Genomic DNA, 15104 nt, shown 5'->3' on the forward strand with positions numbered 1-15104 from the left:
GTTAGCTCTGCAGAGCAACCTGTCTGATTCTAAAAGGTTTAGTCTGGTTTAAACCTAGTTTAACAGGGGAAAAGCCTGTGGGATCAGCTGATTATACAGTTTGTTAAACTGTCAATTTAATGGTTTGATTTGGAAGACAAGAGAAAGGAGGAACAGGTCCAAGGGAAAGACAGTTCCAGTGTGAGGGTGATCCTGAGGACAGCAGCCACACACAGTTTGAAGGGCAGTGGTTTTCCTGCCTCTCAGTAAGAAAAAAACCCACAGAAAAACAAGGACATTGGATATTTTATTGCTTGCATCTGGGTCAACTGATCCAAGTTGCACTTGTATGTTCATTATTTGAAATATTTTATTGCAATCTGCCTTTTTCACTGAAGTTGTTTTGAAGAAATGTCAAAATGTAGCATTTTTAAGAACTATATTGATCACATCAAGCTTTTTTTCCCCAATTGTTTTTCATTTTCAGAAAGCAATCTTGACTTTTTTTCCTCAGCTATACTTCTGGTTTTTAAAAAATTGGCACTAAGTCTCTAGGAAAGCATCCCAAACAGATTTAACATAAACCTTTTTGAGTTTTACTTTTGTCTTTTGTGATACTACTTCTGGGAGAAAACATAATCCGTATCCATAACTATTTGTTCTTGATTTCATATTTCACTGTGACTCAAATTCCTTTTCATGTTAAGACGGGGAGTTTTAAAATATGAACCCATTATTTACAAATGCACAGAATCAGGAACACAGAATTTGTTACACTTCCTGCCAGGAACTGGACTTATCCTTGCACATCCCTTATTTACAGCAGCATAATTCAATTGCACTGGGAGATTTGGAGTTTGCATGGAAGAGCTCTTTGTCTCCAATACTGACAGCTTCAATCTTTGACCTACTTTTGAAGAGGATTGATTTGGACCTTAAACTGCCCGTCAAAGGTTTTTTAAATGACCCATCCTGTCTATCCACTGAGCTCGTGAATTCATTCCTCAGGAGTTCAGAAGGGTTCAAATAAAACTGACAAATCCAATACTCTGAGGAGATTCTGACTGATAATTTTGTGTCTAAGGTGTTTACTTGGGGATAAATCAACTGAAATAGGCTAAAAATTATAAAGACAACCAGATTGCTTTTCCAAATCACTCCCTTTTGCCTGCTTAATGCTTCTCTCATACACTTGATCCTTAAATTCATTTTTCCTAAATTTGTCTCATGAATGACCATTTCAAAGGGACACAGGCAAGGAGCCCCCCACCACAGATAGGCAGAATCCCTGAAAAGATCTGGGTGTTCCCATGTGCTTTAAGTCTACTGACAAAAATGTTCTGACAAGATCCATATTGAAAAGCAAAATGTCTACAAACTAATTTATATTTCACTGGAAGAAAAAAAAAAAACTACAATAGTATATGTAAGGGAATTACTAATTTAGAAATTACTAAATAGTGATAAAATAAACACTGGAAAGTAAGTGGTCTAAAAGATAATTTAATTAGAAGAAAATAAATTAAAAAGGTTATCTAAGGAAATTACAAGTTTGGAACAATTTCCCAGTTTAACCAAAAGTTAACCAGCTTTGAGCTGCAACAGGAACCACAGCAAGGCCAAAGACATCCCAGGGTGGGAGAGGATGGGCAGTATTGTGAAGGAGAAAATTGCAAGGCTGCAGCTTAGATCAGCATCCTTGTAATTATTCTACATCCATATGAAACACACAGGCAGCCAAGTGCTCATCATTAAAATGCTGCAGCACAGCTGGAAACCTCAGCCAACAGCTCAGAAACTGCCCTGTGCATGGATTTATTTATTCTCTGGTAGGACACAGAGTGAAAAGCCCTTAGAAATGGCCACTGACCTCAAATGACCCACATGCCTCAGCCAGAGCACTTTTACCAAGGGAAAAATGCAAATGACCACCCCCAGATTCTTGGGGCTCACTCTGCTGTTTCTCTGGATGCACAGATGGATCATTTTGGGACCTCTGGGGGGCAAAATGGAAAGCCAAGGAAGAACAGAGCAGGCAGAAGCTGGATTGTGACACTCTTCAGAACATGGTGCTGGGCTTGCTGGGTGTTGCTGCTTACCCAACCAGGTGGGACATTCATTTGGGTTTTCCTGCTGTTTGCCACAGACCAAATTGTGTGGGAACTCCATCAAACTCAGCCAATGTTCAAGAGCCATTAGCACACCATGATAAGCAGACACTGGAGCACAGAAGCTGCAATTTGTTAACTCCTGCTCTAAAAAACCTCTTTTGTGATCCAAGGCCACATTTGAAGACAGAATATTACTCTACAGAAGCCCTCAGAAGGCTCTTGCTCTTTGCCCTGACTACTTCTTCCTAATGAATCCCTCTGGGTATGGTGCAGTCCCAGAGCCCCAGCCTGCCCTGCTGGATGAAGTGTGGTGCACCACACTCAGGAGCCATTCCCAGGGGCTGCGAGATCCGGTGTCTCCACAGCCATGCACAGATATCCCTGCAGGAGCCCAAAAGGAGACTCTGCCTGCATTCCCAGAAGAGGAAACTGCAGGAGTCTCTGAGGAGGAAAAGGGCCAGAGCCAGGTTTTTACTGGGAGCTTCTTGCTGCCGTTCAGACAGGATTTTGGGCAATTTCATTCTGTTTTTTTTTCCCCTTTTTCCTATGAGATTGGTGCCTGCATTATTCATCAAGGACCACACTACCTTGCAGCTTCTAACTTTTGGTTCTGCTGTTCAGCACACAAATTACTGACAAGGACACAATTTGATGTGCAGAGTCAGAACTGGCATCTGGTCACTGCTCTGCTGTGCTGCCATAGCCCTGCTCAAGTCATCTTTGACCCAAACAGAAAGAAGTTGATATCCTTGATGCCTTCCTCCCTGAATACCAGAGGTATTAGTTTGATAGTGAGGTGGGAATGGGATCCTTTTATTTGTGTTATGCAGCAATCTTCTGCAAACAGAATGTGGAAAAACCAGGTTTCATCTTAAATCACTGAGCTGCACTGCATAAAGAAATATATCCTGGATAACTAAAATATTAAACTTGAGTACCAGTGAGCACTAGAGAACAAAATGGACATGAATTATCAAACAATATCTCAAATGCTTGGTCCTTAAATTCATTTTTCCTGAATTTGCCTCATGAATGACCATTCCAAAGGGACACAGGCAAAGAACCCCCCACCACAGATAGGCAGCCTGCTCAAAATTTCTGTTAAAAAAAATGGAACAGAAATAGGGCATTGTATGAGTTACTTTTTACAGAGCTTTGTGTGTGCTGAACTTTGTTCATAAGAACAGTGTCACTGACGTAAATGGGCCTCTCCGGCTAAGGATACACAGAATTCTTCTCAAATCCTCACTGGACACATTCCTTAGGGCATTACTACTGAAAGCTGCCTGTTAAATGACAGTCTCTCCACAATGTTTTCAAAAATGAAATATCCAGTTATAAAACCTGACATTTCAAAAATAAGAAAGCACATGAGATAGTTACTAAATCAATAAGTTTCAAACGTGTCGAATGAAAAATGCATTTTTTTCTTCCCTTCGATTCACTTATTTAAGTGTATAAATATTTGGTGTCTCATCTGTCTGAAAAAAGAGCAGAAGTTCAAGGTGGGCTCAGATGGTGTCGAGACAAACGTGAGCAGTCCCAAGAAATGGCTCCTGAGGCTGTGGGAGATGCAGAGGAGTGGCAGGTCCCTCATCATGGCAGGAATTAACCCAGGCAGGGGAACTTGGACTCAGGGGGTCAGGGGCTCTTCTGCACCTCTCACATTCATCACTGGACACACTTTGCAATTCATGAGTGGAGATGCTTTCCCTGATGTGTCAGCGAGGAATTGCTGTGGTGAAAAGCCAGAACATGCTTGTCCTTCTATGAAACTGGCACAAGGAGGAATAAATTCTGCAGCTTATCTTGGCACCAGAGACATCAGCTTCACTGGCAAGAAATTCCCACCAGAGAACTGCAGCCTGGGCCTCCACATCTGATCTACTGCATGTCTGGCACAGCACAAGCGTGGTTCCTGCCCAAATCCAACACCAAAGCTGTAATTCTCCCTCAGTGTTTGGAAAGAGCCACAAGTGCAATTCATCTTTCTCTGTTCTCACTTTCCTATAGGCAACATGTCCCTTATGTTTAAAATTAGAGTCAGTGTGATGAAGATTTTTTTCAACTGCTGGATAGATCTTACTTTGTTATCCAGAAAAAAAAAAAAGGAAAAGTAACGCCCTGCGTTTCCAAAGTCTGCAGGCTGCATTAGAGTTCTACCTTAGTAATTACAAAGATTTATCTTCCATCCTGCCCCAAATCCAGAGCTCATTGTCCATTCAACTTACACTGCTCTGACTTACAGTTCTCTGTATCCATTATCTTTAATAATAAAGAGCTGACTGCACTTAATGATTGAAGAGCAAGATGTGATTAGCAATAGGAATCTGATTTATGAGAAAACAAACCCGAGCGTGGTTTTCATGTTTCATTAAAAGTATCTTAAATGTACTCCTTAATGCTAATTGATCTCACAGAGATGAGAAAATACTCTATTCCCAATTAATGGGACAAAATAATTAATCTTCTTTCTGGAGGGAACATTTAATATCATTCAGCATTTAGAGGGAGGTGGCATCTTGACAGGGATTTCACCACCGCAAGTGAGGTTTCTCTGTGAGCATTTATCCCAAACCTGCAAGATTTCCCACTGGACATGGAAAATTCAACAGCATAAATACACAACAAAATGCCATATACAACGTTTTCTTTTCACAAAAGGTCTTTCCTATCTTAGCAAAATTACCCAAAGCTGAAAAACAATTTTGGTGAGCAAATATAGAGGCTTTTTCCTGATGTTTGTTAAAGGAAAACTCCTTGATGACTCTGTTAATTTGCTATGAGCAGGAGATTACTGAGATATTTGCAAGATGAAGTTCCTTGCAGGATTTATTGAAAACAAAACAAAGCAGAAATCTATTTTTCCATTAAGCATTTCACTTTTGTTTGTATTGCAATAATTTTTTCCTGTTTTTGAATTATTCATATCCGGATACCAAATATTCCTACAAACCAATGCATTTAGGAATAATGAGTCTTGACTAGTTTCATTTTAACTCATTGTGCTTTCTGACCAGGATTATTATTATTATTAAATGACCTTCTATTCAGTCTGTTTCTATGATCCATAAATAGAAATTGCCTAATGAGCATCTCAAATATTCTACTGTCATTTCCACGGCAGTTTTTCCTATCCTGTGTTTGTATAGCTCTGATGAAAACACCATTTAATCCACAGCAACAGCTCTGCCTGCTTCCTCTCAAATCCCTTCCATGAATACAACCTTGTCCATTCGAGGCTGGAATCTTGTACCTTTTCACTGTCTGAGAAATGCAGAGTGGCTGTAAAACCAACTGAAGAATTAATTTGAGAACTTCAAAAATTGCTCTATACCACAGAAACAGCAATAATTATTAGATTTTCTGATGAAAGAGGAAAAAAAAATTCCTTTTTCCTTGTTCTCTCTACTTGAACAGGATTTACATATTTGGTTTGCAAAGCAGCAGGGAAATAGACTCTCCAGTGTACTCAATCCACTTTTACCTATCCCAAAGAAAGAAGGTAGAGAAGAACAAAGGAAGAGATGCAGAGTTTCTGTCACTACCTGCAGTGATATAACATGAAGAAAACAATGCATGTTCCATGAGGAATCAGCAGAGTTCTGGAGGAGGGGAGGCAGATTCCTTCTAGAGGAAATGTTACACGGTGACATTTTTGGTCAGAAGATAACAAGCGTATTAGTGAATGTTTTACTGGCACATCACCCTCACTTTCTATTTTGATTTCACACTAGGTTTTATTTTTCTCTTATCACACACATCACTACATCCTGAATTCAGGAAAGACCAAGGCAAAGCCTGCCTACCGTTCTGACATCCCAGAGAGACAAGGTCTTGTCAGCAGAGCTGGTGACAGCGGTGCTGGAGAAGGGCAGGAACTCGATGCTGTTGACTGAGCCCTTGTGGCCACGCAGGGTGTATCTGCACCTCTCACTGCAAGAGAAGAACACAGGAATGCAGCACCCTCCACGCAGGGTAATATGAACATCAGACAGCTTTAGGTGAACGAAGAACACATTTTGTGCATCTCCCCAGCTACTCTCTGAAAAAATGAACACTGACAGCGATTCCTCACCCGAGCACTGCACCACAGAGACAGCTACAAAACCCAACCCACTGGTGTTTGCTTCCCAGTAATGGAGGCTGGAGCAGGAAGGCATAAAGAAATGAGAAGTGGGTTTTAAAAGATTGAATCCTAAGGAGGAACAATGAAAGCACCACTTTGTGTTCCCTTGGTGGATCCTCAAAAACCTCATTGATGCCGAACTGAAAGGGAATGCGGATGAAAAGGCTGGATAGAGACAGCACCATTTCCTTTTTATAGACATGAAATTCCTTTTTTTCAAAGAGAGATCTATTGGACTGTGCCCACATGCCCCCTGAAGAAAGCCAGCGAGTGCTGGCAACCTGGTTTTCCTCTGGTTTGCACAAAGGCTTAGAGAAAGCAAGTGGTGCCTGGGAGCTCTTTACTGAGGGTAAAGTCTTGTCCCTGTGGATACCCCAAACCCCTTTTCCCAGAAGGAGAGGTGTCTGGCTGTGGATGAACCACTCCAGTGGCCATTGTAAGCCCCAAGTTCTTAAAGCAGAGGTGAAGGAACAGAGGTGCACCCCAAGAAACAAGGTGTTCATCATGAACTAACAGCTCAGATAGAATTACCTGTGAAGTGGCTCTGAAAGTTCTCTCAAGGCTGAAGACTCTGAAGGTGCAGCCACTGCACCTTCTCCCAGCTGAGCAGCTGAGGAGTAACACCCTAGAGCTTTTGGGCTGGCTTTCTCACCTCTTTACTTTGTTTTCTTTGAATGAATTAATTTCTGGAACAACACTGTTGGTCCTTCTCAGCTGAGGGGATGGACCTGATACAGAAGGAACTCCAGAGAGGAAGCTCTTCCCATTGTAGGAAACTGGACACAACCATGATGACACTGCTGTGGAGAATCAGTTCTGTCACCAAACAGCCTGACCTTGGCTGTACAGCTGTAATCTCGTGAAAGCTTTTTGGGTTTTGCTTTGCCTTCTGTGTACACACCAGAGCAGAACATTGTTTAAACTGGAGCCGAGGAGAAGGAAGAGCCCAAGGATGCCCCATCCAGACAACACAGAAGGTGACAGACAAATCTGGGATTACTTAAAGTCAGCAGACTGGCAAAGGCTTAACTCCTTCAGGAGTGTGTCAAGAGGGGAGATGATTGAAATCATCCAGGAGCCATCACTCATTATTAAACAAGGGCATCACTCTGTGATTTCTTCAGATATATGTAAAACTTAAATGTGCAGTATTTGTATTGTTATATCCAGTGAAAACACACAGGTAGGGGAGCACACTGTAGAAAAAACTAATCAATGTAAACTCAGTAGCAGTTCTATCCTCTTTGTTCAGCTGAGTCAAAAATAGTATGAAAAAATAAAAGCCAACAACTCATCATAAATTACTGCAGCTTTCAGCAAGAGCTCAGAATTTTATTCCCTGCTCATGTGATTCTGACAGTAGAAACACACCTCCCTGGAGCTGGCTGCTGAATATATCACCAGGGCTTGCAAATTAGATTACTGGGTGGCTCTTAACAGAGAAATTTCTTACAATATTTATTAAGGAAGCTGTCAGCAGGGGGGAATTAAAGATGTGATTTTTCTGCCTTTTTTTTCCCCTGCCTGTATGTCCCCAGAAGGCTTTCAGAGCTCTTGCCAGCTCTGTACCACCAGCACAGGAGTTCAGTGCAGTGAGGGGCAGGCCAGGAGAGCTGCAAGGTTGGGATGGACACTGCTCTGAGCACTAATCTAACACAGGGACTCCTCAGATCTGTTTAGTGCTTTTCCATTTGCCATTCTGGAATGATATCCTGTGCTGAACACCAAGCCTGTCCCCACAAAGGCTGAGCAGAAGGGAAATAAGTAGCTTCTGAGGAGAAATATTATCCTGGAAATAGATTCCAAAGAAATATTAGATTCTACTGGTATCATTTTACAGAATCTATGTTTTTCTATTATAGATAATACATTATACCACCCAGTGTTATCTGTTATATAGACTACATGTATTATTTTGTCACAAGGACTCATTTTAAGCTAGACATAAAGTGCTTGGCTGTTAGAACTCGGTGCACAAGATATCTGATATTCATGATCACTTGATATACAACAGTAAAATAACTTCAGTAAAATAATTCTTTTGTCTCACAGTCTCATGGCAATGTTTTACACCACAAATATGCCTTTTCCATCTTAGATCTTACACTTTTATTTGTGCCTAGGAATGCCTGACATTTCTGACAAGGAAAATCCTTTTTTTTTTTTTTTTTTTTTTTTTGTGGGCACTTTGCGTTTTTGAAAACATAGACAGCTTTCCATACTACAGTGTGAAAGTGGTTCCATTGGAAGAAAGGGGATATTTTCCTGTAATAAGAGGGTGTGTCTATGCCCTCTTCAAAAGCTGGGGAAGAACAACATCTTCAACCTGCTTGACTGGGCTTGGAGTGAAAGAACACAGGAGAAGGGAGGCAGTTAAAGGAAAAAAAAGATATTTTGTTTGTCAGGCACTGATGTGAGATCTGGACCGTCCCAGGCAGACAGGCTGCAAGAACAGGCTTGTGAGAGATTAATTAGGTGCCAAAGCAGGAAGGCCCATTCTGAATCCCTTAGCAAGGTGAAAATGGACTGATGATGTGATGGACCATGACAGCAACAGAAGGGAAGGAAATGATAGGCACTTTTCCATCAGGAACACAAACACCCAACCCTGATGCAGCCTCTGTCCTTCCCACTTCCCTATCACTGCACTCTGATGAGCTCTGGCTCTCAAGATCTCATTTACCACTCTGATAACTGACTGAGTATTTCTGAGAAGCTTTCCCCAATGTTACATAAAATAAATTCATCTTTCCTTCCAGCTGAGACATAATTTCAGCAAGATTGTCTTGAACCAGCTATCTTCTGGGTGGAAAGGGCAACAATTTATCTAGATGTTCTTTTTTCACACAAAAAAGAAGTTGATATGAAGGGTAGAGCATCACTCTGTTTTTTCATGGAAGCTCATGTTTCTATCCAATGGAACAAGTTTATCTATTTTAGAATAAATCTGTAGCTACATGCACTGGGTATTTCCTCATTGTGAACACAGAGCCTCATGGATATAATCCTCACAACCTCTGAACATCCTCGTTCAGAAGACAGAGGGGATCATGTGTGAACAGCAGGTTAGACACTTGCACAAATCTCGATGCCTCAAGAGGTTCTCAATAAATGATATCATGAGAGAAATGCTGCTCAGTAGTTTAGTATTTTGCAGATTGCATGCTAAACCTCACTCAGACACCAGTCCAGCCTTCATCCTTTCTCTGTGTTAGTACAGGACTAATTATCCTTAATGTTTTCTTTTTCTCTGCAGTTAATTCCTCTCCCTTAAATCCAGGTGAGGTAATGATGTCCATCAATACATCAGCCTTCATTCTACCTCACTAGGTTTGGATGTTTCCTAAGAGTTTCAAACAAACATGGACAGATACTAATCTAGAAGCACATCTATGCCAGGAATGTTGGCTTCAATTAACCATACCAATATTGATATCATTAACTCAACAGATTGGGAAGATTTCATTTCTAGAGACTTCTCTTTTGAAAATCACATTTCAGAGTGATTCATTCAAATTCCAAAGGGCTTTCAGTAAAACTGCATTGAAAACAGAAGATATGAAAGATTTCCACTTATATAAGACTTCAGTGAATATTCCCAGGCTCTGCACAAATGTAAAACAGCAGCCAAAAAATGCACCAGTCAGATATTCCATCGACTGTGCAGTAAGTGAAAGGAAATAGAGGCAGTGGGTAGATTCCTCTTGCCCTGCACACTTTCCCAGTAAAACTCAGGAAGAACAAAGCAGTGCCCAGCCTGCCCTCACTGCCAGCCACACAGCAAACCAGAGCCACGAGGCACACAACACGTGGCCAATTCTTCTGCTACTTTAGTGTTTCAAAAAAACAGCCCACACATGCATATTGGTAGTCCTATAGAATTAGGATTTTTTTTTGCCCCCTTTCTTGGCTTTTTTCTCTCTCTCTCTCTTTTTTTTTTTTTTTTGTTTCTATGTTCAGCCCTGTTCGGGAAAATTGGGGGAGCGGATGGAGAGGGATACCATTTCAGTGAGTACTTAGGTAGCCATCATTACTTACTTTATTTCTGTGCCATATTCAATCTCAGTTCAAGCACGGTAATTAAAACTACCTATACAGCCAATTGAAATTAATGAGATTTTGAGCTTGTTCTTTGGAGTCCGTGCTTCTCCCACACACCTTTTTCCATGCCTTCAGAGGACTTCATTAAATAATGAATTCCCAAACAGGAACACCCAAGCTGTACTATCTTTCCCCAAAAGTGCTCTCTCAAATGGAGCAAACACTAAGCTAAACTCTCATGCCTATTGAGAAACATTCTTCTGTGTGAGCTGCAATCACAATTTTCAGGGCAAGTTACACCAGAGAGCCACCTGCTGTGAAGGTGGACACAGCATTTCTGAGGAAGATTTGTAAAGACACACCACAACCAGCCCCCAGTGCTCCTATTGGGCTGCAATTGGAACAGCCAAAGGAGATTCTTTTTAACAAAACCCAACCCTATCACTTTCTCATCATATGGCTCTATCTCCAAAATTTGTTTAAATTTGGCAGAGAACTTTCCCAGCCAAGATCAATGGCCAAGGATAGCAAATGGGCTGGCTTAAGACATTAAAATGCCAGCTTGGTTTATGCTGTTATAAATGCATCCTATCATGTCTTTACATTTTATGACCACTATTTTATTTCTAGGTAGCTTCACATATGACACATCCAATTATTCATGTCAAGAATGTAAAACTACCAGTATTTCAGTAAAAAGTGCCTGCCATCTTTTATGACAGTGATTTTTTTTTGACCATTATTTCACTAAATGTAACACATTTTCTGAGACATTGACATGTGAGGACACTTACTCTAGAAAGTACATTTGTCTCTGAAAAGATACATGAAAGTATGATGCTGTCAATATGAAACACTTTGTTCGATTATTACTTATACTTAAGAAAATGGAACTCTCTTCCAATTGTGAACATTCATTTGTGCCCTCTCTCAAACCAGTGTTTGACACTTGGAAAAGGCAGTACTAAAGGAGAGTACTGCAGTTTCTGTGACAATGAAAACATTTCTCCTCCAGTATTTAGAAACATTTAGAAAAAAAATATAAATATAATCCTTCTCTGTGTAATTTATTTTCATATTTAGCACTTGTGGAATGTTTTAATCTCTGTGATCTGAGTGCTCAGCAAAACAAGGAGCAATCCCCTGATTTAAACAAAGCTCTGAATCAGACTTTCCCTGGCAAGGATCAGTTTGCAGAGCTACTCACGAGTTTCTCAATCTGGTGAAATCAGGTGTCAGAAAATTTTAATTTTTGCACTTTTTAAGTTCACACTGAGCAGAAGCAGGATTAAGTATTGAACCCTGCTGTCATCATTCCCATCAGGGGCTGAACCACACAGGCACCATTAGCACGTCCTAGTCCTGCTGGAAGCAGCACAAGCTCTCCAACTGATGTCAGGAGGAGCAGGATGAGATCCAGCTTTGTCACCACAGGAGCCTGACAGCTCACACTTTGCTCTGGTGCACAGTAAATTGAGCATGTAAAAGGAAGCTGATCTCTGAAGGGGGATGGACTTAACTGCTAAGTGCAAGGGTGTGATTTTCCCCCTTCCTCTGTCCTTGTCTTCCTCCTTCTGCCAAAAGCAAAGAAAAGCTTCCCAACTAGGAAGGCTTTGACAAGGAAGAAACAACACCAAACATGATATAAATGTTTCATTAGTGTTTTCTAGGTATATAAACAAAAATTCCTCATCTGACTCAGCATGTTTGTAAGTCTGCTGTAAAATCCTGTAACATCCTTTTCTCAGACCTCCTTATAAAACAGTCATACTGTTGAAATACAGAGTTTCTGAACTGGATCAAATTGTGTCCTTCCACTGATAGGACATAACTCAATGGCAACAGTTACATTTTTGACTTGCTTGGTAAGTTTTGAAAAGCTGCAGCAGTTTATTTTTGAGAGCGCGGATTTCTTCTCTGAGATCAAGCAAGGCTCTTTCCCCGTCCCTTTTCAGGAGCTGAACTGAGCACGGCGCTTTCCTTTAACACCAATTTGTAAAGACTCAGCCCTCACCAGCTCTGCTTCAGCTCCTGCTGAAAACTGCAACAAAAGACACCAGGATTTAACAGCTGAAGAGATTCCCCCTGCTGCAAGAGGGAACTGCAGTCCCAACCCTCTCCTGGCCCTGCTGGTGGAAGGAACACCCTGGGCTTTGTCCTCACACAGGATGCACCTACACCTCCAGGTACCCTCCAGTCTGCTCCAAATTTGTCTCACACTTATTGTGAGCCCCCACTTTTAGCAAAACTACAAGAGAAGGCTGAAGGGCAGTGCCTGAACATGATGGTCCTTAAATGTGGGTCCTTAAATGTGGGTGGGATGAGGTGTGAGCACACCAAGTGCTCCCAGCCCAGCCCCACGCACTTTGGGGCTCACTGTTGAGAGCACCTCCGGAGGGTTAAAGCCTTACCACAGCAGGGAGGTGGCCAAAAGATTGTCTGATCCCTCCCTTCCCACTCCACACCCTCTCATGCCATGGTGCTCCCTCCACACCCCTGAGGCATTTGTGTGCTGTTAACAAGATACTCTGTCAACAGCAACACCCAAACAGGACAGGAAAGCTATTTTATTGTGTTGGAAATTCATTTCATCTCCAGGGACCTTGCCTCCTTACATATTTTGCTGTTCTAAAAATTACTTTGTCCCATTTCTATAACTTGAAAGAGCCTCTTTGGCAAGTAATACACAGAAAGGGAAAATTGAATGTACCTGAGAACAAAAAAAAAAAATACAAAAAAACTCATGCAGAACAGAAAAGAGAGTAATGCATTACGTTAAATGAAGTCTGATAGCTTGAACTTCAGATTCAGGGAGGTCTAATAGTGAGGGACATTTGGCAAAATTCCCCTAATAAATTTATAATTAACCAGCAGAAAGCAAGGCTCCAGTCAGATTTCTATTCTGCAGTGAAATTAGAGAACAGCCAAATAATCAGAGTCCTTGAAAGAGAGTGCTGTGAATGCAGGAGAAAAAGGTTGCAAAACTTCATGCCTTACCTTTGGGATTAAAGTACTTATTTCCCTCAATTCCTGGTAATTTATGTAACACAATTTGTATTACTGGAAAAGTAGCCAATTATAACACTGTATTTATTTTTCCGGCAGAGCTCTGCTGTGTGTATTTAAGTAGAAGCTGTGTGTTTATTGAGCATGTGGAAACTTCCTCTACCAGGCAGACATGAAGATGCAGCACTGAGTTAAAAAATACTCTCAGACAAAAAAGCAGAAAGTTTTGAGGCCACCACTGATTGCTGTGTTGTTGGACACAGGCCTGGCTGCCTGATGCCAGCCTGGGAAATATTAAGAACCTTATCTTTCACCATGTTTCTGTATCAAGTCCATATAGGTGGTGGGCCTTATAGAATGAAGACTCTCCTTGTGCCATAGCTGGTAAGAACTCTCTGGCACAAACAGACAAAAAAGAAATATAATAATTACCTTTTGGTGCTTGATTGATTCCAATACTACTCAAACTCAGGATCTATTTTGATAAAAATTGAGAATACTAAATAGGATTGACAATAGCTTTATATGTTTTTGTGAGTGAAAAGCCCAAGTTATTGAATTAATAATATTCTACTTAGGCTTTCATTAGAAGGTGTGAAAACTTTGCCAATAATCTATTTCCTTTTTTATTGGCTTGAAACATGAATAATGAATCTGCTCATTATTACACTGAAGATTTAGTCTCTTAATGTCTTGCATTTCTGTGAACAAATGAAGTGTTCTATGAGAAGTAGTATTATTTGTATTATTTTCTGATTCTAGATTAAGGTGTTTTAGTGGGAAGCTTTAATTTGTTTAAAGGAAAGATAAAACAGTAAGACTGAAGGACTTAAAATCTCTACTTAAGAATAGTCTGTGGTCTTTTTGTAAGATTGTAATATACTCTTCAGTCCCTTTTACTATGTAGGCTTGGCTGTAGCTCATCAAGGTATCTTTAAAATCTCACTGCTCAACACCTGACTGTTGGTAGCACAGAACACGTTTCAGCTCATGGCAACAGCTGTTGCAAAATCTCACTTTCTATTAAAATTGGGCTCCAAATCAATTTTGGTAACTTATTTCTGCAATTTTAGTTCGAACAGAAGCCTGTTACTTGCAATCCAAATTTTTCAGAAGTGAGATGCATTTTTATGTGTTTCAAATTTGGATTATGTTTCATTTGACAAGGATTGCACTTCCCCAAGGTTAGAGTTAGGTCAACAGAAATTACTTAGAAAGTCATGGGACAGAAGAATATTTAGGATTTTATAACCAAAATGTAGATTTTAAGTGCCCTTTTCATCAGCTTGGTCAAAACAGACCAAGTTAATTACAAGGTCTTGCTTGAAAATGTGCCTAACAGAGTGATGCCAGGGAGCGATCTAAAGTATATCCTGACTTAGTTAGTAATTCTCACCCCAGCTGCCAGTCAGAAATGATACACTTGTTAACAGTACTCTAATGGGAATGTTTTGGTCTTTCCCAGAACATCTGTAACACACAGCCGTGGGATTTGGTTCCACATTGGTACCCACTCCAAGCACCATGCAGGAGCATACACCCTGCATTCCGTATTTCAAAGTCCAGGTTTAGCACTTTCCTCTGCCTCTGCAAAATCAACACCCACGTATCAAACCATCCATTTGTGGCTACGGCTTCTAACTTTTCCATCAAGTCTGTCTGCATGCAGAAAATAAATCCCATCAGCCAAAGGAAAAGCTTTGTGCAGCTCGGTGCTCCCAACACTCGGAGCAACACGATCTGCAGTGGTTCCCCTCCAGGGTCAGCTCCTCTATGTCATAGTGATGGAATAAAATATTGTTTCAGTCCTTCAGTCAGGAACTAGAACAAACTCCTCC

The 15104-nt window shown here is 40.8% G+C and overlaps 1 protein-coding gene across 3 annotated transcripts in view; it reads right to left on the minus strand.

The window, feature by feature from the left end:
* The window catches only part of SPAG16 (sperm associated antigen 16), a 370003-nt gene that overhangs the window by 145405 nt on the left and 209494 nt on the right, over positions 1 to 15104 (minus strand). For all 3 annotated transcript variants that reach the window (XM_041460215.1, XM_041460214.1, XM_041460213.1), the window contains one exon: positions 5900 to 6026. In XM_041460215.1, coding sequence (XP_041316149.1) covers positions 5900 to 6026 — 127 coding nt within the window. The remainder of the gene's footprint in view (positions 1 to 5899; positions 6027 to 15104) is intronic.

The sequence above is a fragment of the Pyrgilauda ruficollis genome, unplaced genomic scaffold (genome assembly GCF_017590135.1).
Source record: "Pyrgilauda ruficollis isolate IOZ18807 unplaced genomic scaffold, ASM1759013v1 scaffold140, whole genome shotgun sequence".
NCBI lineage: Eukaryota > Metazoa > Chordata > Aves > Passeriformes > Passeridae > Pyrgilauda > Pyrgilauda ruficollis.